The sequence below is a fragment of the Struthio camelus genome, chromosome 7 (assembly GCF_040807025.1).
Source record: "Struthio camelus isolate bStrCam1 chromosome 7, bStrCam1.hap1, whole genome shotgun sequence".
Taxonomy (NCBI): Eukaryota; Metazoa; Chordata; class Aves; order Struthioniformes; family Struthionidae; genus Struthio; species Struthio camelus.
Genome location: NC_090948.1, coordinates 32,903,963 through 32,930,955, shown reverse-complemented (window position 1 = coordinate 32,930,955; position 26,993 = coordinate 32,903,963). Strand labels below are relative to the sequence as shown.

Genomic DNA, 26,993 nt, shown 5'->3' with positions numbered 1-26,993 from the left:
TTAGAAATTATTTTTAAAATTATGACTTATTGTAACGTAATATTGGGATGGTAGACTTTGCACAATTATTTTTTCAGGTTTCCGAGAACAAATTGGTAGTAAGCTTGCTAACACAAGCTTGCTAAGCTTAAGGGTCTCCAGATTTAAGTGTTGTCCTCTGAAGCATATTTCTAAAAAAGAATTTAAATAGTTTATGTTAAAGCTCTAGATTAATCTAAATTATATTTCTTTAAATAGATAACTGAATCTGCATCGGAAGTATTTCTTAATTGCATTGCTAAGTGTTGATTTCACATTAAGAATTTGCATCTAAGTTCTTATTGGCCAATATCTCGAGGTTGCTACTTGCTTGTTCCCTTTGACATCGATTCTATGCCACTGTTCAGGCAGTAGCAGTGAGTTGCCTCTAATCGATATGCAGGAGGCCAAGCCCTGGGCTTGTCTCTTATTTTCCCAGTGCGAGGAAAAGCCATATCCCAGCACAGTGCCTTTGGTCACCCTAAGCTCTCTTCCTCTGTTACAGTCAACACACATATGAGATGCTACATGCAATCTGATGTTGCATTCTGAACAAAACCTGCTGATAGTTTACTACATGGCTCACATAGGAAAACAGTCCTGCCTGTGTAAATCCAAGGGTCTTAAAGTAGAAGCAAATAATTCTTAAGTCTTTCATGTACAATTTTAATTATATTTATAAACAGTCAAACTTGCATCTTGTTGAAATCTTTTTAAGTTTTTTTTTTTGTTGTTGTTACTGACATCCCTGGATCTTTTTGCCCTCTAAAGAATGTGAAAGAGGTTACCTTACATTAGCAAGTTTCCAAACACCATCTAAAATAGATATCTATGCATATGTGTGTTCACCATTTAAAAAAAAGTTATTATTTTAATTTTCATGCAAAAGTCCATCCCTCTTTCTAAGCAGAAAGAAGGATGCCTGTTTTTAGCACCTGCTGGTGAAGACTTTATTAGACCACTTTTTCTCATATAGATGATTGATCATATAGAACATCAATCATAATTATCTGATAAATAATCTCTAACTGTGAGTATGCATACAGTGTGGATAGTACCAAATATTTTTGCATTTAACTCCAAAGTGCAAACTCAGCATACTAGAGCCTAGGTAGAGGTGTGAGTCTCCACCCAGATATCCCACACAGGTAAAACACCACAAGAAATCTAAGTGAGACATAGTAGAAGATATGGTAGGTACCTGTGACTTAGCACTTTCTTTCATCATATTATAATTATCTTACATTATCAGTCTTTACATCCCAAGTGGCTGAACCAAACTAGTCACTAGCACTTGGGCCCGAATTTAGAAACTTTGGCTGTCTTTCTCCTCCGTGGTGGCAAAAGCAGCTCACTTCACTGTTCTGTGGTAATGCAATTCAAAGCAGTATGATGATAGACAGGAATAGTGCGAATTCTTTCCCTAATCCAATTTCTAGATCAGTCTGTAGTGTCCCAGTCAGAAGTTCAGCAGTTATTAGGAAAGATACATCAGAAAAAGTATGGAGCCCATGAAGAACATGAACTGCAGAAAAACTCCAGTCTCTTTTATCCAACTGTAGGATGTTTGCAAGTATGGGCAGCGCAGAAAGCTTAGTCAGCCAGAGCTTGATATTCAGTGTTACTGAGGACACACTAACTTCATTTGGAGTTGTGGGCGTCTAATAGCCTTGAAAATAGGACTGCAAGAGAGGCTATTTAAAGTATGAGGCCTGCCTTTCTGTTGAAATAAAACCTGAGATTATTCTGTTTGCATCTAGGGATAAGGAGGAGAAATTAATTTCTCTTCTTTAGAAGCCTATTTTTTTATCAGAACATCAAAATATCAACAAAACAACTCCTCTAACACAAGCGAACATAATGAGCAGAATTAGGCTATCTGTAATAGGAATACTAGGATGACTTGGTAATATTGGATATAATACTGCAGATCACTGTGTTAAGAGTAGTTGGGTACTGAATCAAGTAATTGAACCCAAAGGAGAGGGACACTTCCTTCTTTTATTTTGACTGTGACCAATTGTCCAGTCCCTCCCCAACAGAGGGCTGCAATAGCTGATTTGAAGTAGCCCAAAGTTGTCACTGAGTTTTTTGGGTAGATTGAAGTCGCTCTCATCTTTAACAACAGAGTTGGCATTAATCACTAAAGTTCAGTTGGTTGTTCCAGCTTCAGCTGAGTTGTTGAATGCATCCAAGGGTTACGCGTATTTCTTTGTTTGTTATGTGTGGGTGGTGTTTTGTTTTGTTTTTTAATGATAGGGTGGATACTAGCTATAGGAGAGTTTTGCAGCCCCTCTATGACCCCTAGGCTGTACTTTGGGATATTATAAAGTCTGCTGGGATTCTCCAGGGTGTGAAAGCATGATGAGATTTTTGCATGCTTCAGCATACCCTACTTGAAATATGGGGCCTTGCTGTGACGTGCTTTAGTAGAACAGCAGCAGAGCCTTGTTGGCAAGACCTAGACAAACAGCAGTGCTGCAGGGCCCTATGCCAGCCCTGTGGCAGGGAAGACTGACTATGCTGAGGGTAACTAATTAACTCGAAGCTTGTGTTCGATTTCTTAATACAGTGCAGCTTGCTTTGAGACACTTTTCTGAAAGAAACACAATGCACTTGTTAATATACTTGTTAGCAATCATCCGCTGGTTCCGATTAATGCAGATAACTAGTTCTCGCTATTCATTTATAGCTAGAAGAGTGTGTGTGTGTTTTTGTTTGTTTGTTTTGCTTTATTTTTTGCCTTAGTGCCCAGTTCCTGGGAACTCTTGCATCTGTTTCTATCTGTCTCTTTTTTTCTATTTTTTTTAAATAGAAATTCACATTTTCTATGGCCTCATAGAACAAACCTCTCCAGGAGCTGCAAGCAACTTCATTTATTCTATCCTTTAGTAGGAAGCCAGCAGCTAAGACATTATGAACTACAGCTAAGGACGTTTAAAGTCCAGTCAGTTTGTTCAACTGCTTTGTTTGCCTCACTTCAGTCAAGAAGCCTTTGTAACTTATTGTATTAAGCAGGTCTTCAGCTGGGACGGCTGTGGGCCTGAGGGGTTGAGAAGTATTGGTCTGAGGCATTTAGGGTGTGAATGAATTACAGGATAAATAATTCATGTTTTACCCACACCCCTACCTTTTGGAGGAATGTAAGCGTGGCGTGAAAACACATGAAAATCAAGAGTGGGTCAGAGCAGCTAAGTACTAATGGTCACACAATGCGCAACGCAATGTGACATAGACCTTGCTGAAGAGGGATCTCATTCAGGACTGCCGCATGAGGTCCCACTCAGGCTGAACAGCCCTGTTCTCATGTCATTTTAATGCACTGTGCTGCATTAAACACATTGTGATACAAAGCATCTCAGAGAGAGAACAGATTGTGATACAAAGCATTACACTGGGCTATACGAGCATATGTCGTGCTCTTCAAGGGCCCCTTTCCTTCATCTGTAAGTTTTGCATCACCCTAGGTCTGCAAGATTTGAGTAATTTTGTTACCTCACGTTTATTCGGTGTAACTGTAGGGGATAAGTTTGGTTGCTGTAATAATACTCAGCGTTACCTGTCCGTAGCTTTCAGTGATCAAATATAAAAAGGAATGTATAAAACTAAACAGAGGCACTATTAAAATTTGTAGCCATCCAAGAGAATGGAGAAATGCTAGACGAACCCTCCTTTCTACTCCCACAATAAAAAGTTTGCAGTAAGAGGAACTCAAAAACACTCTGAAAATGAGCTAAGAACCAAAGCCTGCGATACGTTCCTAGCTGAGGTATGTTCCCTTCAAGCCAAAGGGGACTCAGATCCAAACCAAATAATATAAGCCATTATTTATTACAGTACATTCCTAACACTGTGAAATAAGTGGCTTTTTGCTCAGACCTGTCTTTATTTGCAACTACTTCAGTGATTGCTTTCACCCGTATAGAGCATAATGGAATTTAATGGCGTGTGTGTGTTATTCTTGCAATGTTTTTAGAACAGAATTTGATCCATACCTCCCTTTAGTTTTTACCCAGTGTTTGATTAAAAATATGAATGCTTTAATGATGCACTGTGAGCTTTTTTGATTGTCCTAGTGAGTAGCATCTGCAAAATCTGATAGAGTTTAGTGTGCGACTAAGCTGAAAGTCGCACACTAATTCATTTGAATAGAAGCCAAGCTAATATTCCTTACTGGGGTAAAATGTCTGCTGAAATGTTTTGATGTAATTAGGAAGGCAGATTCATCCTGAAAATTTGGGAACTCCCATTTTGGGTGCGCTGAAAATGCATTACTTAGATGAACAAGCTGTTTATACAGATGTGTGGTATAATTCTGGATACTCCTTTAATCTTTTAGTAATCCAGACGTTACCATATGGCCAAACCACACGTGGATTAATTTGGGTAGGCCTCACTGGATAAACAAACCCGCTACTTCAGTTAATTTGCTGAGCTTTTGTGTTAGTCTATCAGGAAAAAAAATGCTTTGTAGCATGCGATTTATTTGCAGTAACATATAAAATGAGACTGACTACAACCAACATAGGCTTAAGGCAGCTTGTTTGACAAGCAGCTCGTGATAGTTTGAACAGTTATCTGCGGGGCTTTCTCTCAATACTTCTTTGCTTGTAGCCGATGCACAGTCTTTCCAATGTGGAACTGCCTTTGTATGTACATATGGGAGAATGCACATGGTTTCCTCTACTGTTTTGCTTTCAGTGATGTACCTGCATTAATTTGGCTTAACGTCGCAATCAACAACGGGTTGAGGGCAACAGGTTATTTAGTTTTGTTATCAACCTCTGCTTTCTCAATCTTCTGTCCTGTAAGGAACTGCCATATTCCTCCTCTGTAGTTCTCATTCCCCAGGGCATACACAAAGGCATCCACTGTTGGCACGCTCTTGGCAATAATGGCAGGAATCTGTTGTGAGACATAATATTTGTTAACAGGCAGTAGTTTGCTGCTCCCAAAGAGATGAGAGATGTCAAAGCTATTTGGTCAGTCAGTGGCACTTGCCCAGGAAAGGGTAGTCTCCAGGAGAGAGAAGTTCAGCATTGACTGAAACTAGGTGGTTTTAGCTGAGACTGAATACAAATGCATACTTAGGAGGTGTGAACAGTGTGCCGTGGACACCTTTTGATGGTTAGCGGGCTAATACTGCTAACATGTTTTATGTGGGGTACTAAATACCTAAAAACAGTAATGCATTTGGTGACCTGAAACTGGGCTGACTTTTAGGGACTGAATAGAAATTGAAAAGTTCAGTATAATTTTACTGAGTCCCAGAGGCAGTCTCATAGCTAAGACTTAAAAAATAAGAATTAAAAAAAGGAAAAACTGTAACTGTATCAATTGCGACTTCCCTTAGGAGAGGAAAGTATTAGAAAAAGGAATGAAACAAACTGTATGTTCAAAATTGAAAATTCTGAGCCAGCACCTGACTTTGGGAAGGACACGAAAAACTCCTGCAGACTGTGAAGCAAATCTAGGCTACAGATCCCTAACTGGCTGCTGAAGAAGAAGAAAATCAAACTTCCTAATTTGTTATTTGATCAAAGTGCTATTATATTACTGTGCTTAGTTATTTTGCCTTAAAAATGGTAGATAAATCGCATGCTTTGAGGAAACAATTTGTTTATTCTGCATGCATCTGCTTTCAAACTGTTGGTGAGTGACTTGGTATTGTTCTACTGCAACAAAGAGAGGAAAGTAAGAACAGTGCCATTTTTTGAATTCCCTCAGATGGCATTGACTTACCATTCGGTATTTTGGTGAAATGAACATCACATTTTCAACTGCTGCATAGAGGCATAAAAGGCAATAGGGACCCCAGCAAATGACCAGTGTCTTCAATGGCAAGCCAGTATTAAACTGAAAAACAAGAGTAACAAATTCCTTTCTACTTCGCAGCCGCACAGGGCAATAAGCAGATAGGACAGATACTATGAGGTTGTAGTTCTTGTTCAGTAGAAAAAGGCTGGCCAGTAGAACATGCTGTATTGTGCCCACTTTGCTGTTGATATTAATAGAGCTGTATGAATATATTCCCAATGATTTGTGCTCTTTCCTCTTCCCCAAGGGCTGCCTATACTGTAAGCCAGGAAACACTGTTCCCAGGGAGCTGGCTTCAGTTGCTCCTGGAGTGAGGTGACAAAGCAAGTTATGCTGTAGTGGTTAAATCTGTGTTTCTGCTATACAAACAGCTGTGGTCTTTAATAGCCACTGAGGCGGGGAGGGCAATATGCAAGTTTAAAAACAGATTGAAAAGAACTAATATGTTGCTGACTTCTTAGAGTCTTGCAGACAAAGTGCATGGAGCCAGTATTATAGTAATGCAATGAATGAATGCAGGGACGTTGTGTCCTGTCTGGGTTCCCGTGTCCTTGCATGCTAGGGCCTCATCCATGGTATTCATGACCTGTTCATGTTCCTGAGTCTTAAAAATATTAATCAATAGGGAAATGATATTTTATGCTTACGCACTTTCTGCATCGTAACTATAGTCTGTGTAACTGCAGAATATCCTATAGTAGGCAAAGAAAAAAACCCACAAGCTATTACATAAATTCACTGAAAAAAGCTGTAGATTTATAATAAAAATTTGTTCAAGAATTATGTAGAGGACTTGTGTATATTGCAGACAGCTACAAATTAGTCTGCCTGACTGTCTCTTTGCCATTATAACATTCTTCTCAAGAATTAACTGTCTATAACTGTTAAGGAGTCGGGCTGTACCAGCCAGCCAAGCGTGGCACCTACAGCCTGTACAGACTGCACATAAGGAAACAAGGTATATAATCACCAAATTACATTCCCATAAACCTGCCATGCCAGAACAATTCCTTTGTTTCCAGCTCATAAAGATTTCTGAGTTTCCTCAGCCGAATGCAAACATGCCGCATTTATAAAGGCACTTCGACCCCCACTGAGCATCTGTGATGTTTTTTTTGCGGTGTTGTAGTTCTGGAAGACGTTTTCAGTGACAAGCTAAGAGTTCATATCAAAGTAGGTAATAATGATCCTTTCTGAGCAAAGTTACTCTGGATAAATATCAGTATGCTACTAACAAGTACTTCATATACTCTGGATAAATATCAGTATGCTACTAACAAGTACTTCATATACTCTGTGTTTGTTCTTGTGACTAGAATCATAGCAATGTTGGCTGAGGGGATCCCTGGAGGTGGCTAGTTCAGTCTTCTCTTTGAAGGGGGACTTTGGCTCCATCAGGGCAGCTGTGGCTTTGTCTAGCTGAACCTTGAAATCTCTGAGGATGGAGTTTTCCACAACCTCTCTGAGGGAGCCCTTCCAGCGCTGCACTACTCTCCTTAGTCAAAGGCTGGGAGTTAGTCAGCACAGAAGGAGTCGAGTCAAAGCTTCTGTGAAAGAAACTGTGAGAAGGAACAGGGTTTTTTGAGGACTTTCTCTCAGAAGCAAGCCAATTTTTGGCAATGCAGTTGTGGAGGCTGAGGAAACTTTCTTACCTTATATTGCCCGCTTTTCTTGAACTTCTGATGAATGGATTGATAGGCTGTCAGCATGATGAAACCCGGGATCACGAAATTGAAAAGGGACAGAGCAAAAAGGAACGTGACATAGTTTCTGGAAAGGGTGAGGAAAAAGAACAGACTGTTAATTCCTGTGCAGTACATCTACATAAATTTAATGTAAATATTATATATTTAAAATTGCCAAGACCAGTCTTGTCAATATGTTTGAGATGTAGCATATTCTGAAGGTCAACTAAGTTGTGCCATCCTGTTGTGTATGGGACAAACACAGAATATTGTAGGTAACAGCAATAATGCTAGACCTTATACGTGCATCAGAACAATTATGAAAGTTTTGAGTACTGAACCTGTAAAACATGCAGCTTTCAGATAACTAGACAAATAAACACAGGGAGCAAGGAAGCAGCAGAAATACCAAAGCCGGTCTTCTCCTATGGACCTGTGAAAGCTGCCTTGGTGCTGGTTTGGAGCTGTTTCTACTGTCCCTGAATGCAGCATCGCCCCAAGTTGAGGGCATCTCAAGATGTGCTTTCACCGAACTGCTAGGGAGGGGGATCTGTCATGGCAGCAGGCAATAGCTGACGGCACAGTGACTAGCCCAGCGCTCTCTGTAGAGGCTTTGGTGTGTTACCGTGCTAAATGGTGCACGTGGCTAGAGCGGAGCAGTCCTGTCAGTATGGCATCCTACCCCAGCCCTCGAGAGCTGGTGGGATGGCTGCTGCCTGGGGATGCTTGGGCAGAGGGGGACTGTGGGGTTTGCTCACTGCTGACAAACGCCTCCGTGCTTGCTCTGTGGAAAGCTGCCACCTGATCCCTGCACCCCTCACTTGTCTCCTTTGCTGTAGTCCAACGTGCAGCAGGTGCGGAGAGGCTCGTAGTCGTATTCGCCCCACCCCAACAAGGGCATCACGGACCAAAATGCAGCAAACAGCCACACAAACACCACTGTTGAGATCGCTGTGCTCCACTGCAGCTTGCTTCCTACAAAAAGAGAAAGTGGGATCTTAATGTCTGAAAGAAAACAATTGCAATTTAATACAGGGGCAAGGTTGTCCTGCTGTATATTACCGGAGCAAAGTGACCCGTCCTCTGAGCCTAGGCAAGAAATAAGCAGTTTCTGTGTCTTATAGCTTGAAGCTGACCTGAGTTCAGATGAATCAATCTTGCATAGAATTTGAGGGAAAATTTTAGACTCTGGGAAACAGCAAATTATACTTCACTTTCCTGTGCTTTACTTAAACAAATGCTATACTACTGCTCAGCTTTGTACTGTACTGGAGATGCAGTTGGTGTTACAAACATATTCTTGTGTTTTGGGCACGTGTGTAAAGACTCAGGTGAGGCAAAAAGCAGAAAGAAGAGGGAAGGAGATGGAAAAAACCCTGTATTTTAAGAACTAGAGCCTTGCTGCACAGTGTGGGTCTAATCTGAAATGTGACTTCGTACACGCTTTCTAGCCGTTGCCTACTTGCTCCAGGAGCGTGGGGCACATGTTCATTTTATGTGTATCCTGTTCTAAAAAGGCTGATCATCAATATAGATGTACATATATATGTGCACACATCCTGGCAATAGATCCTGTTCTAAAAATGCTGCTGATCAGATTATTTTGCCCTTAGGATCATTGTTTAGCCTGAAAGGCTCCTTGAGGAGAATCTCAGCATCAATAGTTTCTTATAATTTTATAATCAAAATGATCAGTTGTGCCCTTCTCAGCCAGTTCTGTAAAATACCATTGGAATAGGTCAATGAATGAAATGAAAGATTGGAAACTTTAGAAGATACAGGAACTATTTCTTCACAGAGAAGACAGGCAGACTTCACTGCTGCGGCAGGGCATTGTGTTAGCTACGCTGACTGCGTGTAAAAAGGGCTGGATAATTTTGTTATGGAGGCTAACGTTCATTATCGTGCTTGTGCCCGTTATGCCAGCTGCACCAGCAAGGAGCACAGTGACTTTGCCCACTGCTTCTTTCTAATCAAATCTCCTTTTAGAGAGAAATAATGATGTAATTTTCTCTGAGGCTGGGAAGCAATCTTCTCCTCTGCCCTTGACGGTAGTATCATAATGGGAGGCCAGGAAAATTAGGGCCAATTTTGACCTTTCTTTGGAAGGTGAGGGATTGGAATTGGCTGGGTGCATGACAGAAGATCAGTCCCATCCTCCTGTCTGATCTGGTTATTCCTGCATTCGTGGGTTGATAGCATGCTGGGGCAGCATGTTGTGGAGGCTGGCAATCCCTGTAAGACAGCAGAACCACGAAAGACTGCAAACTCTGTGGTTGCTCTGTTCCAGTTTTTACTATTTTTATTTATTTTTAAAGGAGGATAATGGAATAGGTGTCTTAATGAAATTGCTCCTTAACAGCAGTGGTGAATCTGCTTCTGTCCTTTTCCTCATTCTCCAGAGCTTCTTCAGGGAAAAGAATTAAAATTTGAATGGCATTTAAAAAAATCAAAGGGGGTCTTGAAAAAATGATGTTTGGTGCAAGCGTTCACAAATTAGTTTTAGGAAAGAATACTTTATACATTGCAATTTAGATACTAAGGAAAAAGTAAACAATGCATTTTATTAAATACTGTATGGTTTATTATGGTAGTTACTAAATAGCTATTGATGTTTTTAGTAATTTAAAGTATTTCTCCTTCATAATTATTATTTATGAAGAATGAGTAATAATAATGTTTGTCTTTTGTATGATTCCTACATAGAAGATATAGTTAGATTGCAAAGGCTCAAGTTTTGTTTAGCAACACTGACATAATATGACTGTGAAATGACATCACTGATGATGAAGGAATAGGTTCTGATTTAGGGGATGAGAACTGTGTCAGGCTGTTTAGAAACAAGTGATTATCCTTGACCTCCCAGTCCAAAGACGCAAGAAACCCCAAACAGGTATTTATCCTTTCAAACAGGTATATAGCCTATCTAAGTATATGTTGAAACAAGAGTGTTAGTGTTGTTATTCATCCAAAGTTTCCATTTTCATTTTTGTTCTAAATAGTGGTTTCTTTAGCTTGGCTTTACACAACTGTAACTTGGAGTTCAACCAGGACAAAACTTATTACACAAGCTGTCAGGCTTGTTTTGTGTTTTACATACTCTAGCAACTTTTTAAAGGCATTATCAAAAGCAGCTGCAATGAAACCTGGATCTGAATCATTTCTTTTAAACCAAACTCGTGACAAAAGCAGCTTTATTGCTTTGGGAATACGATTTTGTAAGCAGTAAGCCCTCTTGATATCCTGAAAAAAACCGAACTAAATCTTACTTTTTTGTTTTCGAGCTGGAGAGCTTGTCAGGTTCCATAAAATAGATAACAATTATCTATTGTGGTATCTTGTGGCAAAAACTTTACTTTCTTTCCATCCTTTTATTTCATGGATTTTTGCAGTATCGTGAAGGTCTCAAAACGCAATCAGTCCTGGCCTATGGAGTATGTGTCGTTACTGGGTCCTAACCACACATGATTGTCTTAGGAATCTTTGTGTTTAAGGGAAAAATCATCATCATGACAAAATTTGCCCTCAGCTGCTTGAATGGTGTTGCTGAAATATTTAAGGAAGCCAGCGAGCAGCCAGTGCTGCCAGCTCCCCCAGAAACTGAAAGGAGCAGTGAGGGAGGTTTGGGCTGTCCTGCGGGCAGGCGGGGAGTGTGCCCCGGGCCCTTTGGCTGGGACACAGGCTGGAAGAGGCAGTGGGGGGGACCTGCCATCCGAGGGCACTGCTGCCAGGCGTGGGGAGCAGCAGCTGGTGTGGGGTATCTCCTGGTGACGCTCAGACCTATGGAGGGGATGGATGTCCCTGCGTGTGGGGTGGGGGATGTGGTTCACCAGCGAATGGCGGCGGCTGGGGAAAGTGGCAGCATGGGAACCAGGGCCCAAGTGCCAGGGACGCTCTTGCAGACCGTGTTGCTTCTCCCACTGGTTGCGGTGTGACCTCAGCTATCTCTGCAGGGACCAAAAGGCAGAGTCACCTGTTGGCATTCAGCTGCTCAGACAGCCTTTAAATGCTGGCTTATTTTCCTTCCTGCTGGGGAACTTATTTTGAGAACACATGCTGCCTCTGAAATCTTGCCTTATCTGGGATCAAGCTTGTATGGAAAAGCCAGGGCAGCCCTCATGCTGCCATTTCTCTCCACCTCTCCTGAGTCTTTCACAACAACTAATCTTGCAGTCCACGTGCCTGGCTGATGACTAACAAACTGTGCAAATCCTTGTTGGGAGTTTTAAGTCCTGACCTGATTGCTGTGTGTTATTAAGCAGCGTAACTCTTGAGCCACTGAGTGCTCCCGAGCTGGCCGTACCCAGCCTGGAAATCTTTAAGCAGATGTGTGTTGGCACTAGTAGAGTTCCAATGGCTCACCACTGTGCAAAACTTATTTAATTGGATCCTGCTTTTGCTCGCTTGGTGGCCTGTTTTTCCTCCAAGTCCGTGTCCCCACATGCCAGGCACAGCTAGTTAGCCTGCCCTGTCCTCGGGACCACCAAGGGGGAGAGCAGCAGTGTCACCACGCCAGGAAGGTGCAGGATGCAGGGATTGCCCTGCCCTGCTGTGCCATCCCGTGGCCAGTGGGATACTGGTAAGCACGCTGCCCAGTGAGGGCACATGTGCGGGGAAAGAGAAAGTCATGAGGCCTGCCTTTGAAGGGCAGCTTTGACATATTTTCTCTTGGGAGTGATTTTAATGAGGTTTTCTCTGGTTTTTAATTTTTTTTAATTGGGAAATTACAGTTTATAAGAAACTCCAGGGAAAAAAATCCCAGTGCTTTTGGCCCCCCAGCCTAACTACATATGCTGTGGCTTGACTACCTCTCCAGCATAGGTGCGGTCTTCACATGTGGCAGAGCTGTGCCTGACCAATCTGTGAAGGACAGTGGGTCTACAATGCTGAATTAGAACAGTTGTATTTCTGCTATTTTTTTCTCCTAATTTTGGGGGGCTTTTTGCTTCAAGATTTGTGCATCTTCTATAAAAGCTGTAAGGAAAAGTTACTTTTCTATGGATATTAGGGAATTCAATTTTTTATTAGATGTAGAATAAAGGACAGTGCGTCAGGAATATGGCACAGCCTCGAGAGGACCCAGAAACTGAGAATGAGAAACTGTAATAACATCTCCTGCAGTGCTTCCTTGTGTGGCACCAGGCAAGTGCTGGCAGCCAGAGTTTGGAAAGCTTGCCTCTGAGGCTGGGTTTCTGCGTTCTGTGTCCTCACCTTTAAGAGATCCTATTTTGAGCACTAGAAACTGGAAAAACAGAGAATCAGAGCTTACAAAACTAATTTTCCTAAGGGTGGGAGGGCATGCTACCTTTTTCCTTTTGCTAAACAGGGATGATAAAATGGCCATAAGGCACAGTGGTATGTTTAGTGTTGGTAAAGCACTTTGAGATACTTTGGTACTAGATTAGTGCTAGTCATTGGTTTTTGGGCTTATTACTGGAACTTAGGTTAATCGCAGAACTGACGTAGTCCCCCTCCCTGTTCTTGGGCAAGTCATGCCGTAGCAGCAATGCTTACGCTTCCCTGCTCATACTTGCTGACCCAGGCCTTCTGTGATACCTGTGCTGGACTCGAGGCTTTTTTTTTTTTTTTTTTTTTTGGATGCTGGTGAAATCAGCTGCCTGTTGGCCCTCCAGAAAATATTTCATGGCAAATCAGAAACAGTAAAAAGAGATAGCTAAAAATGTATGGATGTAAAATGAAATAAACTCAATATCATTTCATTTTTCTGGAGTACATTTCACTGAGAACCCAGATAAAATACTTTAGGTACAAGAATGATTAAAGAATCGTGCTCAGTTCACATGGCAAAAAGTAAGAGGGCACGGCAGCGCCAGAACAAGCTGGAAATGGTTTTTCTTGTGCATATTAGGTCATTGCTTTACTCTAAATGCCTTTTTTGGCCTGATAAAATTTAACATAGTAGTCATGCGGGTCCTAATTCAATAAAATGTGTATGTATGAAGTTTAGCATATGCTTAAGGATATAGTTCTTAATTAGGGACCTCTGCTGGCAATCTGGCCCTATTAAGTGATTAGACTCTGGCTTTCCTTGAAAATCGAAAGGAAAGTTTCTCTTTTCTCATAGTCAAATATTAATACAGGGCATTTTAAACACCTTTTGTAAGACAGCTTTGTAACAGAACACAAAAACATCTTTGTTAACAGAATTTTAAAATTATAATGTCAAATGCTAGATGAACCTTAATCCTTTTGATTATGCTAGCCCATTTTTAGTGAAATAATCATATACTATTTCTCCATCTGTAGTCTTTGAAGGCTGTTATGAATTCAGATTTTTTTCAAAGATTTGCAAATTGATCCACTATTAAACTAATTTTCACAGAAAGCAAAAAATACATCTCTGACCCAGCGGCTACCTTTCAACTAGGTTTCAGGCTGATGTTCAAAAGGAATTTCTTAAACAAAAAGGCAACAATTTTCTAAGATGGAGAAGAAATCCCTTTTCTTCATTCTTGCAAGTAGATAAACTATAATAGCTGAAATTTTCCAGAATGTTCTGGCTCATGCCAGACATGCTGCATGGCAAAGATCACTTAAAATTGGCAAATTCTGGCAAAGACAGAAATATCTGAAACAGTCTTATAAGGGGTAATATCAGTCCTAAGTGAAATAGATGTTGGTACCTGCTTCATCTTCAGTGCTAAAAGCACTGGTCACTGGTGCGCAGAAATGTTCATTTTTTTATAGGAATAAGAAAGCTGCAGTGCACAATGGCTTATTTTGTGCGTCATTAGAAACAGCTCTTTAAAATACCCATAGAAAGGGATTTTTTTACTCCATTAATTTTTTTGCTGTGGTTCTCCACGATCATAAAGCTATCTTGGCAATTACCTCTTGCTTCAGTGAAAATGCAAAAAGGTCTGAATAACCATTGGCATTTCTGCAGGGCGGCACGGATGTGGGTGCAAGGCGTGACAGGGCGGCTGCACTCAGTGTGACAGGATGTACGGACTTATTCCTAATTTGACAGAGCTGACTACAACTGGAGCAAATGGTAGTTTTCAGTTGGTGAGTATTGATACAGTAACCTAGATTTCTCTGAATGGTGAGGATTATATAATCACTGTAGTTCTGCTTCTTGAAATTGAATGCTGATATGAAATCCCTGCTGATTTTGTTTATCTTTCTTCTCCAAATATTGAGGAAAGTACTGACATAAATCACTGCAGATTTGCCATTTCCCTCTAATCCTAAAATGCAGGTATAAAATCTCCTAAGTTTTTCTTTCCTTTTTAAACTGCAACCATATGCCTTGGTTATGAAAGGAAACAGCTGACCTGGCTCCTTCCCCCCTAGCCTACTCACTCCAGCCAAAATGAGTGACTTCAGCAAAGACATCTCCTTCGTACGTGGCTGCCTGCTTCTAGGCAGCCGTCTGTACCGCTCTTCCTGCCATCTGCTTACCGTCTAAGCCCACACTCCAGCCAAGTCTCCTACAACCACTGGTTCCTTCCTCCATTTTTACGTTAAGAGCATAATTCAGGGCTTCCCCTCTCCCCATTTGAATGACTGGGGAGGGAGGACTAACAGTGTCTGCACCTTGATGTAAAATGCCATCTTTTGCCCTAAATGCTTGACTATTGATAGACGACTCGCTCAGAGTTTGCCCTTATTTCCTTAGCTGTCAGACACTAACATAAAACTGCTTCTGTTTTCTCCTTTTTCCCCCTAAGGATGAAAATTTGAAATAAAATTGTCTCTTTTCCTATGTTGCTGATGATTGAAATAGTTATTCAACCCCCTCACATTCCCCTGCCTTTTCTCCTCCTATTGCATACTTCTAATAAATCTCCTCAGGTTTTTGTAGTCCTCTCCTCCTTGCTCTAAAAGTAGGGTCTTGTAGGCGTTTGGAAGAAAGTAATTGGCCTGACCAGTGGGACAGGCCTATGTTCAGGCTGTCTTGTATGATGCAGATGCTGCTGTTCTGATCTGAACATACTTCAGTGTGAGGCTACCAACATGGGATTACCTCATATTTTTAGCCATTCTCTTTTTACCGGTGGCATATTGAAGTAAGATTTCATATAATATGTTCTGTCTATCTATCTATGCAATATTTTAATATAATATATATGTTAAATCAAAGCCACATTTAGGGGATGAAAAGAGAATTGGCCTGCATTGTTGACTGGGAGGAAGAAAGGTGGAGGGAGGAGAATAAAATCCCTTAAAACGCTAGCTTCTGTCAGGTATGACAATCACTTTGTTTTTTTCTCATGTGTCAGTCAATAGCAGCCTGTTTTCTGATGAGTGACTCGTCTTGTTATCAATGCACCTTAGGCTAGTGCTTCTTCACTGAAGGTTGCGTTGACTTCCAAATTCAAGAATATGGTCAATTTTCAGTATGTTTCTGAATGCATTTTTTGTGTTATTAGCATCCAGAACGGTTGAAAAGTCCCTTTTTTTTTTTTCTAATCATCGTAGCAATTCCTCACGTTCTCATCAGCTCTCTCTTCCTCAAAAATATGAATACTTGATAACCAAACATCAGTTAAGGAATGCTACAACAAAAACTTTATCAGAAACTATTAGAACACAATGAAAATATTATAGAGGATGATGTAATTGAGGCTGGGAAGAGTATAGGTTCCCGGGATGAAGATAAAAGGTAGATAACTGTAGGGAAGGGAGTTTCATACCTTCTGTACAGGCACACAGCTCACACTCGTGGCAACAGGAGTTTAATGTATGGATTGAGAACACACTATAGCCTGCAGGCTTGGTATATCAGATCTGTGAAATACGACTTAATCTTCCTTGCAATCAGCATGTGAAGGATGAAATGAGGAACTCCCTGGTCTTACTGGAATAGCTGCAGAGCTTGAGCTTTTCAAACCTCGTGTTCCTGTTTTGCTTTTTGTTTGAAGTGCTTGGCAATAGCAGCACTGTTTGGTTATCAGTAAGTAATAATTTGAGGAAAATAAAGAAGTCTGTGCCCTTCGGGGCCAGCTGCCTATGCTTTTAATGTAATACATTCTTGACTGGAGGAGTACGTGACACACAAACATTAAAGTCAATGTTGCAGAGAGCAAAATGTCTTTCCAAAGACATGCTTATTTTCAGGCTGTCTTGTAAAATACGGATGCTACTCTTTTAGCCCTAAGCGTACGTCAGTGTCCAAGGGGTGTTGGTATGGATGTAGCTTACAGGCTGCGTTATTTGAGGCCTTTGTTTGGGCATGAAAAAAGCATTTCCTTGCCTGAGCTGAATTCTTGACAAAAGTTTCGGAACAAAATGTTGGCAGCCTTTCTGCACTCGACGGGATCATCAGACTGAACATGTTCTCTGTGTTCTGGGTCTGTTTTACTACTCGCTGCTTTAGTTATACGGAAGCCAAGTCTAAAAGGCCGTGTGTGTGAATGCTAAGGGAGGATGGGATCAAAACACTGCAGCTCAACAATTTATTCCCCAGCCAATTCTTATGCTTTTTCTTAGAAAATATTCTATAAAGTGGTTTGAGCATCTTGTGCTTTAAGACAAGAAAAGGAGGGCCACATTCATCTGTTAACATCTACCAAAGAGAAAAATGTTTTTGGGAGTGGTGCTGTCACACAAGGTTCCCTGGAAAGGGCTTGGCTTTAGCAGAAAACATGAAAGATGCAGATCCTCATGGGAACCTGGTCTTTACCAGCTTCTAGCTGGGAGAGCTCCAGCACGACTGCCAAAAATGGCCAAATAGTTCAGATTGTTGTAAGTCATTTACTGCCAGAGATTTCCTGCTAGAAAGTCAAGCAAAATAAGTTTTGAATTTCATGTTTTGTCTCTTCCCTATTCCTAATGAGGGCCATGAGATTACCAATGATCTATTTGTCACTCAGTGCTTTCCCAAAAACTTTTCAAAACATTGGCTCTTTTTGAACTAAACTTGAAAGGGAAGTGGGGGCTTACAGATAGGAAATAGCTGCATTTGGAGTGAAAATAGGAGAGGTGAGACACCATGAAAGCACTTTTATGGCAGTCAGCATGAGCCTATCTAACTAGACACAACAAAACATCATCCCTGTGCACCAAATTCATAGGAAAGCAGGTTTAGCCGGTTCCAGTGCTCGCAAGACTACTAGTTTGTTTTACAACAAATAACAACATCTCCTCTTGCACTTTTTGACTTCCACTGTAGTGGAATACAGTTATTCTTGCATTCTGTTCAGCCACAGCACTGGATGGTGTGCATTTTGGGTCCCAGCGCAAATTCTAATGGCCTCAGGATAACTGTGTCCCTGCAAACACCAAATCCAACTCAGAAGCCTAATTCAATATAAATTTCTAGTCACATTATGTGCACATACAAATCCAATACCTCCAAAGTTTGGGAGATGGTTCTATGACAAAAGATAGTACATATCTATCTCTACAAATCCATACACTTTAACATTACCAAAAATCCTTATTTTTCACCTAAAGCAAAAATCTGTTTTCAAAAGGCCATAAAAACAAATTTATTTTCTGTCAGGTCTATCTCCCTTTCAAACATTAAAGTCCAGCTAAGGTGTCAGAGCTAGTTAAAAAATAAATTGTAAAAAAACCCAACCACCAGCTTTCACTAGGAGATGAAAAATAACATATTCCTCCTCTATCAGTGCTTGAAAAAAGCTCCACCACTTTTATGGAAACTTCCAAATGGAACAGCTGTAGTAATTTCCATTCTCCAAAAGTTAGCCTGGCATGTAACGCAGGCCCCAGAAATGGCTCTTGTGCCCCAGAGCACCTGGGTGCTGCATAACAGGGCTTTTGCCTTCTCCCTGCCCTCTAGCACCGCTGCAGACGTGCTGTGCTCTCGGCTCTGATCCAGCTGCACAGTCTGTAGAGGCAAACTCTGTGCCTACACAGAATTTATCTGGAATCAATAAACTCTGTATGGGCATGAATATCTGTTTGGTACAAAGCAGGGTGTTGGGTGGAAGCCCAGGAAGCATAGATTTTTCTTTAATATGAAGTGCTGCATGTTGTTTGGGACACTGATGGTTGCTTATTGGAGAAAGCAGAAGCACGGCAAGAGGATCAGGATGTGGAGGTGCTCTGGAAGGAGGAAATCTGTCCTGAGGGAGGTTGGTTAGTGTTCCCTATATGGGAAGGGGTCCCTCGAAGAGATAGTTTATTTATTTTACAAACTAGAGATAGAACAAATACACATATAAAATGTACGGATAATAAGCATGTGTTTGTTTGGATTCTTTGAAATCTAAGCATGCTGCCTTTTAGCAGGATCTGGGTAAGATTGCTAGGTAAATGATAGTACTTACTTGTACAGTAGTGATGATACCGGTCCCAGGCAACTGCAGCACTGGAGCTGATGCTGGCTAGCGCTGTCAGGAAGCCCTGGAATCCGTGAATTTGACAGCCGTCAGAGCCGTAAGGCCAGTACCTGTCAACAAACAAGGACTATATTAAGAAAACGTTAGAAAGGGGTGAAGATCTGTTTGGAAATTGTGTTAATGGAGGGGGAAAAAAATGAACAAGCTTGTGCACGTGCTTTACCAGTCTGAGAAACGTTTCCACTGTCCAAGACGTTACTGTGGTCACCTTCAGGTATTCGCCAGCGCTTAGCTTGCTAAGGTGTCTCATATAGTACAACAGCTATTTTTGTGCTGAGAGAAGAAAACAACCCTGCATTTATCTGTTGGGAAAGGCTGGCATTTTAAATTGAAACCTACATTTCTTCCAGGTGCCTAACCCTCAAAATTTTCACCCACTAAGAGTAGCCAATTTTTCAACAAGTGAAAGTAGCAAATGTGTAAAAAACTTTTGCAAAGGCAGTGGAGCACAGAACCATGGAGCACAGTACAAAAGCGCACAGCAAATAAAAATTACTCCAAATAGCAAGACTGATGCCTCCATTTGTATTTGCAGACCTAGGGGGAAAAGAAACATGAGATGATCTCACACAGCAGGCATCTGCTGACGTGTACAATATCATGGTCACCCATGGCAAAGAGCCTTGACCTTTTTCTTCTTTTTGCCTTTATCTAACATGACTTTTCTGCTTGTAAACTACTGCTGACTATCTGTGAAGTGGAAATCTTCAGCAATCTCCTTTTTTAAATGTATTTATACAACACTGGTGTAATTCATTATGAGACTCTCTCTGGAAGTCCCTTTGAACAGGAGCTAGCTGACTTTCTGGGAGGCTGTGTAACTTCTGCTCCTATTTAAAAGAAAAGGGTCTGCAAGGACTCCTCACCTTGTAGAGTCCATTTCTATTGCTGTGCCTTTGGAGCCCACCAAATCAACCCCATGAATGGCCGCAAAATCGCAGATACCAACAAATCTGCAGCTATTTGCTTTAGTAGCTGGTGGCTGGAAAAAGGGACATCAGCTTTCAGATAGGTAACACGAAGCCTTATCATGGCTTCATTGACCTTCTGTATTGCTACAGTCCCTGGGGCTCTCAGTCAGGCACTAGGTTCTTACTGTAGCATAATAAGATACAAAAAAGAAAACAAAGGCAGTTCAAGGTTCCCCAAAATTATTGCTGCACTTCCTGTTCCCTTTGCAATTATGGTGCTGATATACTGTGAAGCTAAACTGTAATTTTTGAAAGATTAGAAACAAGCTCATTTTTGTTATATTGACCTTAGCTTTTTAGCTCCAGCTCAGAAAAGGGATCTTTGTTGACTTCAGCAAGACAGAGTATCTGAAACAGGAATGACCTATACCTGTGGTAAAGCAGTTCTTGAATAGGGCCTCGTTGTAGCTGACTATGGACTGGTTAATTTGCAAAAATGTTTTTATATCCATTAAGAGAGAAGCAAATTGTCACTTTCCAACTTGAAATGTTTTTCTCTTCTCTGGTGAAGGTATTTTCAAATTTTAAAAATATGCTACTTAGGTGGAATTATTCATCAGCTGTCTTACTGAGTATAGTTTTTTGGACTATGGTTTGCTTTTGAGTTGTTTGCTGTAATTATTCACTTAAATGCTTCATATTGTTTCTGTCCTCTGATTTAATGATTGACGTCTGTGAAAATGTGGAAAATCAAGCGTGTTAAACTGGTGTGAACCTCCTGAAAACAGGTCTGATTTTCATTTTCCACAAATTTCTGAAATAAATGCTTTAATGGAAAAGGTCATGAAGAACAGGAGGGCTTGCAAATTACTTTGGGGTCAATCTGGAGGTTTAGTTGAATGCAAATGTATACATATGTCATTTTTCAAGTGGCTTTACTATAATCACTGGTAACGTTCTGTGGTTAAGTGTTTCCTGTAATCAGTCTTCCAGGCAGTGGTAGGAAAGTCTACTTTTTTATCTGCCTGGTAGAAATATATGTTAGAGGTTTATTTTGCACTTTGAGATTGAAAGAATGAGAAGGTTGGTTAGCTGGAATGCTAGAACGAGAGTTATTTAATTAATTTTGACCTTTTAGGGCTTTAGTTTTTCATTTTATGTGGTTCTTATGAGCATCCTTTAGGAAAAAGAAGATATACCTTAGGAAGCTGGAAAAGGCAGCAATGAATGCATTGATGCAGATCCCACAGTCAGCCAGTGCAATGCTGAGAACGAGCAGATTACTGGGTGTTCGGAGTTCTTTGATTTTTCGGAAAGAAATAATTGTCAAGCCATTCAGACAGAACCCAAGCAGGGCTGAAAAACAGAATTGTTTAGCAGAATTAACAGAATTGTTTAACAGAATTGATTCAACTGGAAATGGGAAATATCTACAATGGTTCTACTGTTTTCTTTAATGAAATAGCAATAATTACTATGGAAACTTATGCACAGTAAACAAGCCATGGTCGATGAAATATATCTGTAGTGCTTACAGTCTGCACTCAAATAAAATACTTTCAGAGGAAAAGTCATGGGTGGCAGCTGAAGCCAAAGCTTCAGACTGCACTAGGACATCAGGGATGTGACCAGTCATGCAGAGCAGAAATGGCTTAATTTTGTTTGGAATTCTGCATTTTGCTTTAACAAAGAAACCTGTTGGCCAGGTTCCATTGAAGAGCTCGGGAGTCGGGAGTCCGAGCAAGGTGATTGCAAAGGAGGCGGTTTCGGAGGGGCCAACAACCGGCATGCACTGCCAGCATGCACCCCTTGTGGCTTTTCTTTGGTAGTGAAATGGGTCATGTTTAATATCAATTGCGGCATGTTGTTTGTGTCTAAGCAGAGAAATTCCTCAGCAGTGTTTCAGTCAGCCCACCTCCCTTTGGGCTTCTACCTAAGGTTAACTTAGACAGCACTTGAATCACACCAGCTCAATCTTATTAGTGCCCTTCGTCAATAGACTATACATGGAAAGGAATGATCTAATTATAAAAAGCAGTCACTAATAGATTTTATAAAGTAAGGTAATGTTAGTCCTCAGAGAGGAGCATTCAAACAACCTCACTTATTCATCCAGCGCAGAGCTGTGCTGCCCTGCACCCTGTCCTTCGCAGGTTTAAACTTGAACTTTGTCCTTTAATGTCCTTTTCAAGATGACCTGAATTGTTTTAGCTCTGATGAAGCTCTGACTCAACACCACATCTCCAAATCTAAGTTAGATGAGAGGCAGTACATCTTTTTCTTTGTGTTCTTCTTGGAAATAGAAATTATGTAGCAGAGAAGGAAATCCATATTCCCTAATTCTGTAAAATAGCATAGTTACTTATGGTCATTGCCTTAATTCTGCAGTTACATAAGATGGATGATTTTGTATAGTAAGAAATCCTGCTCCTACTTTAATTGCATTAATGGCTGATGGCATAACCATAGTAACAGCTGATGTGTGTCTTTCATTACACAACAGATAACAAAATGTTTCCAGGAGAAATATTTGGAGCCATTTGAGATGTGCTGTTCTTATTTCTTCCATGCCAGCTTACCACCCACCTGCAGGATAAAGCTGCTGCCAATTCTCCCAAGTCCAGACAAGCCTTTTGGCAGAGTGATCATATTTAGAGCAGAGCTGAAGTGTTATTACTACATCAACCTTTTTTCTGGCTTTTCCCTGTTTTTGGAAGGTCCAGACTTCCCCACACACCTCTGTCTTAAAGGCCAGCATGAGTGTGCATACAGACAAATTATTAAATTAAAAAAAAAAGCTTCGCATTTCCATTTCTAATATAGCAAATGTGTCCGGTCAATGAAGTGAATGCTGAAAGGTTTTCTTCCTCCCCTGTGCTTTTTTGCAAGCTGCACTTGCAAACTGTAGCAAAAAGAAAGTGTTCATTGCCTTTTTCTCAGAGTCTCCAAGAAGGTGTATTCATCTTTAATTATTTAGTTTGATCTTCTGTCTGGTCAGATGACAAAGATAACGTATTACTGTCAAACTGCCAAGCACATTCTGTCTAAAACCCTACAGGAAAAACTGGACAATCCTACTGTTAGCTGTGTTTATTAAAGCATGAGTAGGTTAGACCTTATATAGTTTTAGGTGAAGATCTGTTATCGTCAGGTAATTTCCTTGGACTTCAACAACCGAATCCTTTGTCTTCTGACAGCTTGTGGCGCAACATACTGTATATATGTGTGCACGTGCTTTCTTATGTATTTCTGTAAATATACCCTGTAGACTGGCTTACGAGAATTTGCCTAAATAGTTTTGCCTTTAAGAACTCTGATTTTGCTTCAGTGTCTACTATGGTAAAGCCATCAGTTTAAGCAGGGCCAAGAGTGACAAAACTGCATCTAAGCCCTCCAAAAAGTATAGATTTGTCTTCAGGATTAAGGTATCTCTAAACATTCACTGGATGCCTGTCCACCTGACAAATTTAGCAGTAGTGCAAATATATTAGCTATCTATGCAATAAATAGGGAAAACCAAGTTGAAATAACACGAGCCAACTGAAGTCTCCATAAAATGCCAGAAACAGCTTTGAGATTTGGAAAGTTCATCTGAAAAGTTTATAGAATGTGTTTTATGCATCCTTGTCCTCTCTAAGCAGGTATTAAGACCTGCAACCTAGGCTGAAAAAACAGACCCTGAAAAGACTAAAGTAAGGAACATGTGTTTGTTTAGCAGTAGCTAGACAGTATATATACCCTAAGACTAACCACTGAAGTGTGATTAAAAAGTAAGGGTTATCATTTCCCAGCTAGAGAAAAAAGCAGCTGTGCTGTGCGTTCATTTCCAGCTGACAAGTCCTCGGCGGACGCCAGGCCCCTGAGAGGCGTGCAGCACTCGGGGTGGGCCAGGCAGGGGTCGGGCACTGTGTGAGCTGCCTGGAGACAAGCTATTCCCCATGCAGAAACTTGGCTGTCACCCTCCGCCAACACCGTCCCTACTGGTTCTCTCCTCCTGCCACTTCTTACCTTTCCGTTTATGAAGAGCAAAGCCACACAGTTAGCCATCAAGCCTTACACATAGCTGGATGGCTTTTGGCCAGTTTTAGCCCTAAACTCTCTCAATCTCTTTAGGCCACGATGCAGCAACTGGCTCTTGGGTGGCTTTCTTCCAGCCATAAAAGCTTTTTCTTCTTTTCTTCCTCCAAGGAAGGGTTTCTGAGACAGACGATCTAGCTGTGCTCTAGAGGCAGGTCTGGTGCTACTTCCCAGCAGAGCTCTGCTGTCCCTCATTTGTGCTGGACCATTTGAGTGAGTAGATATGCTCACCTACAAGGAGAGGGCTCCTTTCTCCCCGTGCTCAGCACTGATGGGGTGAACTAACGAGCATTGTGTCCGTTCAGACAGCGCTTATGGCTTCTCTTCTGCTGCCAAGCCCTACAATACCAACATCCCTGACTTGAGTGGTGCTGTGCAGAGATGCGGTCCCAGTCCATGAAAGGGACCAGAACAGAGGCCAGTGACCGACAGGATATCCTTTCCTAGCTGCCAGGTAGATACAAATTCACAATTTTGTTACAGTGTCTCAATAAAGTGACACATGGATTGAAAAGCCTTTACTGGCTACATTAAATGAATTCTGTCTCCTACTTCTAATTTTGCTTCTTAGCACTGTGAAAGCTTTTGAATCTCATGCAAGTACATTTCTGTTCATTACTGTTACCAAGCAGCCATTAATTGCAACTCTGCCAAAGCAATTTGGATGTATGCTAACAGTTAACAGGCTATTTTGGACCTATCATCTTTGATTATAAGATGGCTATCACAGCCAAATATTATTAAGGGATCATCAGTCAGTTCAGCGTCCTTCCCCTGAAGAAAATAAAATTGCATTTAGAAGTAACCACAAAATCTTACATCCCAAATTCTTGCTAAGAAATCTGAATAGCAAGTATTTCCCCTCAGTAGCGCAGCTCCATATACAGAGATCTGCATTGCAAGCAACTTGCAGCCCACCCTGATTTACTCACCAGAAGTACTGCTGATGTAGCCATAGTAACCACAACAGGTCTAGGTCAGTGCATCACAGACGCTATTTTCTCCAAGTTTCCTTCTCTGCCCCCCAACACCTCCCCTCAAATAAGAAGGGGAAAATAATCCTACTTCTACTGAAGTCCTGCACCGAGCTTACCTTCTACCAGCAGGGCGGTGCCAATGGCAAACACCTCTAATTCAGTGAAGCCTTCAGGGAGAGGGTATGAAGTGACCATACTTGCAATCAAAATGCCAACAAATTTAACCTCTGCACCCTGTTATAGCTCTGAGACTGCCTTTTCCCTGCATCCCCCTTCTTCCACTAGCCCAAGGCAGCTTCCTTCTTAAAGGACCAGCTCACGTGCAGACACATGCTCGCTATTATATAAAGGCTTTGGGGTTTTTACTCCTACCACTACAATCTCTGCAAGAATGTCATTAATGATGGGACTAGCATCAACTCGCACCCCCCCTTCCCCTGCAAATCGTATTTCAAACACCAGCAAAATGAAAGCATTCATTGCAATTACAACAAGTTCTTTGTAGAGACAAGATTAAGAACTCTGTCCAGTTAATTCTGCAACACTGAGAAAGAATTAAAGGTTCTGGAATGAAGGAAACACATGTAATATATAATTGGGGAGTGACCTGAAAAACAAAGGGGCACTCATTGAATTGGTAATTAGGGAAAAAGTATGAACCAAGAATTTCTGCAGCATATAGGTTTTCCCCTCATTCATTTTTTAGAAACTGCAGTGTATTTTCGTGGCAATAGCCATTCTGTATAGCAGCATCGCTCTTCTTTAATAACTTGGGCTTAAATTAAGGTGCATACTTGCACAGTCTGACTAAAGGCAAGCCCGTTCTAATTGCTGATTTTAGACCCCAGACACAGAGGGACATGTGTGAGTTGCATGGTGGAGAGTGCTCAAAGGAATACCTCACTGTCCTTTTTCAGGTGCAGGGCATCTCTGGAGCGTGTGTGACATACAGGCTGCCCAGCCTGCAGATCTGCACCTGCCAGCCTACTTCCCTCTCTGCCAGCAAACTCACATGGTCCATCCAATACATGGCACGTGGACACCGTGCACCTTTGTCATGCCCTGGCTGGCACAGTCACCGATTTTGTCTTCCTTTCTGGTACTGTTGACTGATTAAAGCTTTGGGAATTTGAACACTTGAATGCTGCAGAATAGAAGCCAGCAGCCTCCAGAGTCTAGGTGAAACAAATGGTACTTCTTAGCTATGAAACTATTTTTCACATCATTTTTAATGCTTCTCCATGAAAAGGGAGCAATTCAGCCATACTTCTCACATTTTTGGCTTACATTTAGAGCAGCAATAACTAGAATACCTAATGGATATGGTTCTTTTTTCCTTTTAAACAGTATTTCACTCCACCCTTTTTAATGCATTCATTTTCTTTTTCTTCCCTTCTCATTCTTTATTGTAGATTAACTACTACTGTTCCATGGGCCTTCCCATTGTCCTGACTGATAAGAAGATACTGCTTGCCGGATAGTTGCTATTTTGACGCACAACTTTCTTTGTTGTCATAATCCTATTCAACGTTCCTGTGCAATGGGAACAAAAAGGGAGTTGAAGCACAAGGCACATTGGCTTCCCCCAGCCAGTTGTGGCTCTTGGTTGATTCAGAGGTCAGGCAGAGTGAAATTGTTCCAGATGTGGCCAGTGCCTGCTCGGGGATGTCCTGACCGTGCATCAGAGGTGCATTCCCGGTCAGGGTTCCTGGTTGAAGCCAATGGTATGGGGATTTTTTTTTTTTTTTAGTTTTCCTGAAATTCAAACTTACAGGCTGTGATGCCCAGGAGGACTGATAGGGGCTTCAAGGCTCTAGTGAAACCATCTTACTGTCCTTGCGTCAGTAAGATCACTGTGTGATCGCTTGTATTCAACTTACAGCTGTTTTCAGTGTGGGTAATTGCCGGGATGGATATGCGCTTGGGCTTTGAAGTAAGATTAAGGAGGGCATAATATTTGTTAGGCTAGACATGTGTTTGGTTTAAGCAAAGCAAAATTACATTGCACCATATAAGTCCATCCTCATTTTTGTCTTTCACTCACCTACATGTCTTGGCCAAGAAGAAGGTGACAGCCCTGAGTCCTAGCAGGCCAAATGACTCATCTAAGCCTGTATTTTTAATAGTGATCCATTGCGTGTTCTTGCAACAAAATAGTGCTAGATCTTGTGAATG

The 26,993-nt window shown here is 41.3% G+C and overlaps 2 protein-coding genes across 12 annotated transcripts in view; one reads left to right on the top strand and one right to left on the bottom strand.

The window, feature by feature from the left end:
* LRIT1 (leucine rich repeat, Ig-like and transmembrane domains 1) overlaps positions 1-26,993 on the top strand; it is a 136,309-nt gene that overhangs the window by 83,951 nt on the left and 25,365 nt on the right. For 10 of the 11 annotated variants that reach the window (XM_068950631.1, XM_009685574.2, XM_068950630.1 and 7 more), the window contains one exon: positions 14,428-14,549. The exons of the other annotated variant lie outside the window; for it this stretch is intronic. In XM_068950631.1, coding sequence (XP_068806732.1) covers positions 14,484-14,549 — 66 coding nt within the window. In that variant the 5' untranslated portion in view covers positions 14,428-14,483. The remainder of the gene's footprint in view (positions 1-14,427; positions 14,550-26,993) is intronic. 11 annotated transcript variants of the gene reach the window in all.
* Positions 757-25,074, bottom strand: RGR (retinal G protein coupled receptor). The gene is made up of 7 exons (XM_009685585.2): positions 24,935-25,074; positions 20,964-21,120; positions 18,782-18,903; positions 8,342-8,495; positions 7,488-7,605; positions 5,761-5,874; positions 757-4,923 (listed from the first exon to the last, which is right to left on the bottom strand). Exons 1-7 carry the CDS (start codon positions 25,011-25,013, stop codon positions 4,780-4,782), a joined length of 888 nt encoding a protein of 295 aa, XP_009683880.1. The 5' UTR covers positions 25,014-25,074; the 3' UTR covers positions 757-4,779.

Coding starts and splice junctions, on each gene's coding strand:
- RGR (XM_009685585.2), bottom strand. CDS start 25,013: ATGGTCACTTCATACCCTCTCCCTGAAGGCTTCACTGAATTAGAGGTG. Junction 21,121..24,934: donor CACCGCCCTGCTGGTAGAAG/GTAAGCTCGGTG, acceptor TCTGTTTTTCAG/CCCTGCTTGGGTTCTGTCTG. Junction 7,606..8,341: donor GACTACAGCAAAGGAGACAA/GTGAGGGGTGCA, acceptor CACCCTTTCCAG/AAACTATGTCACGTTCCTTT.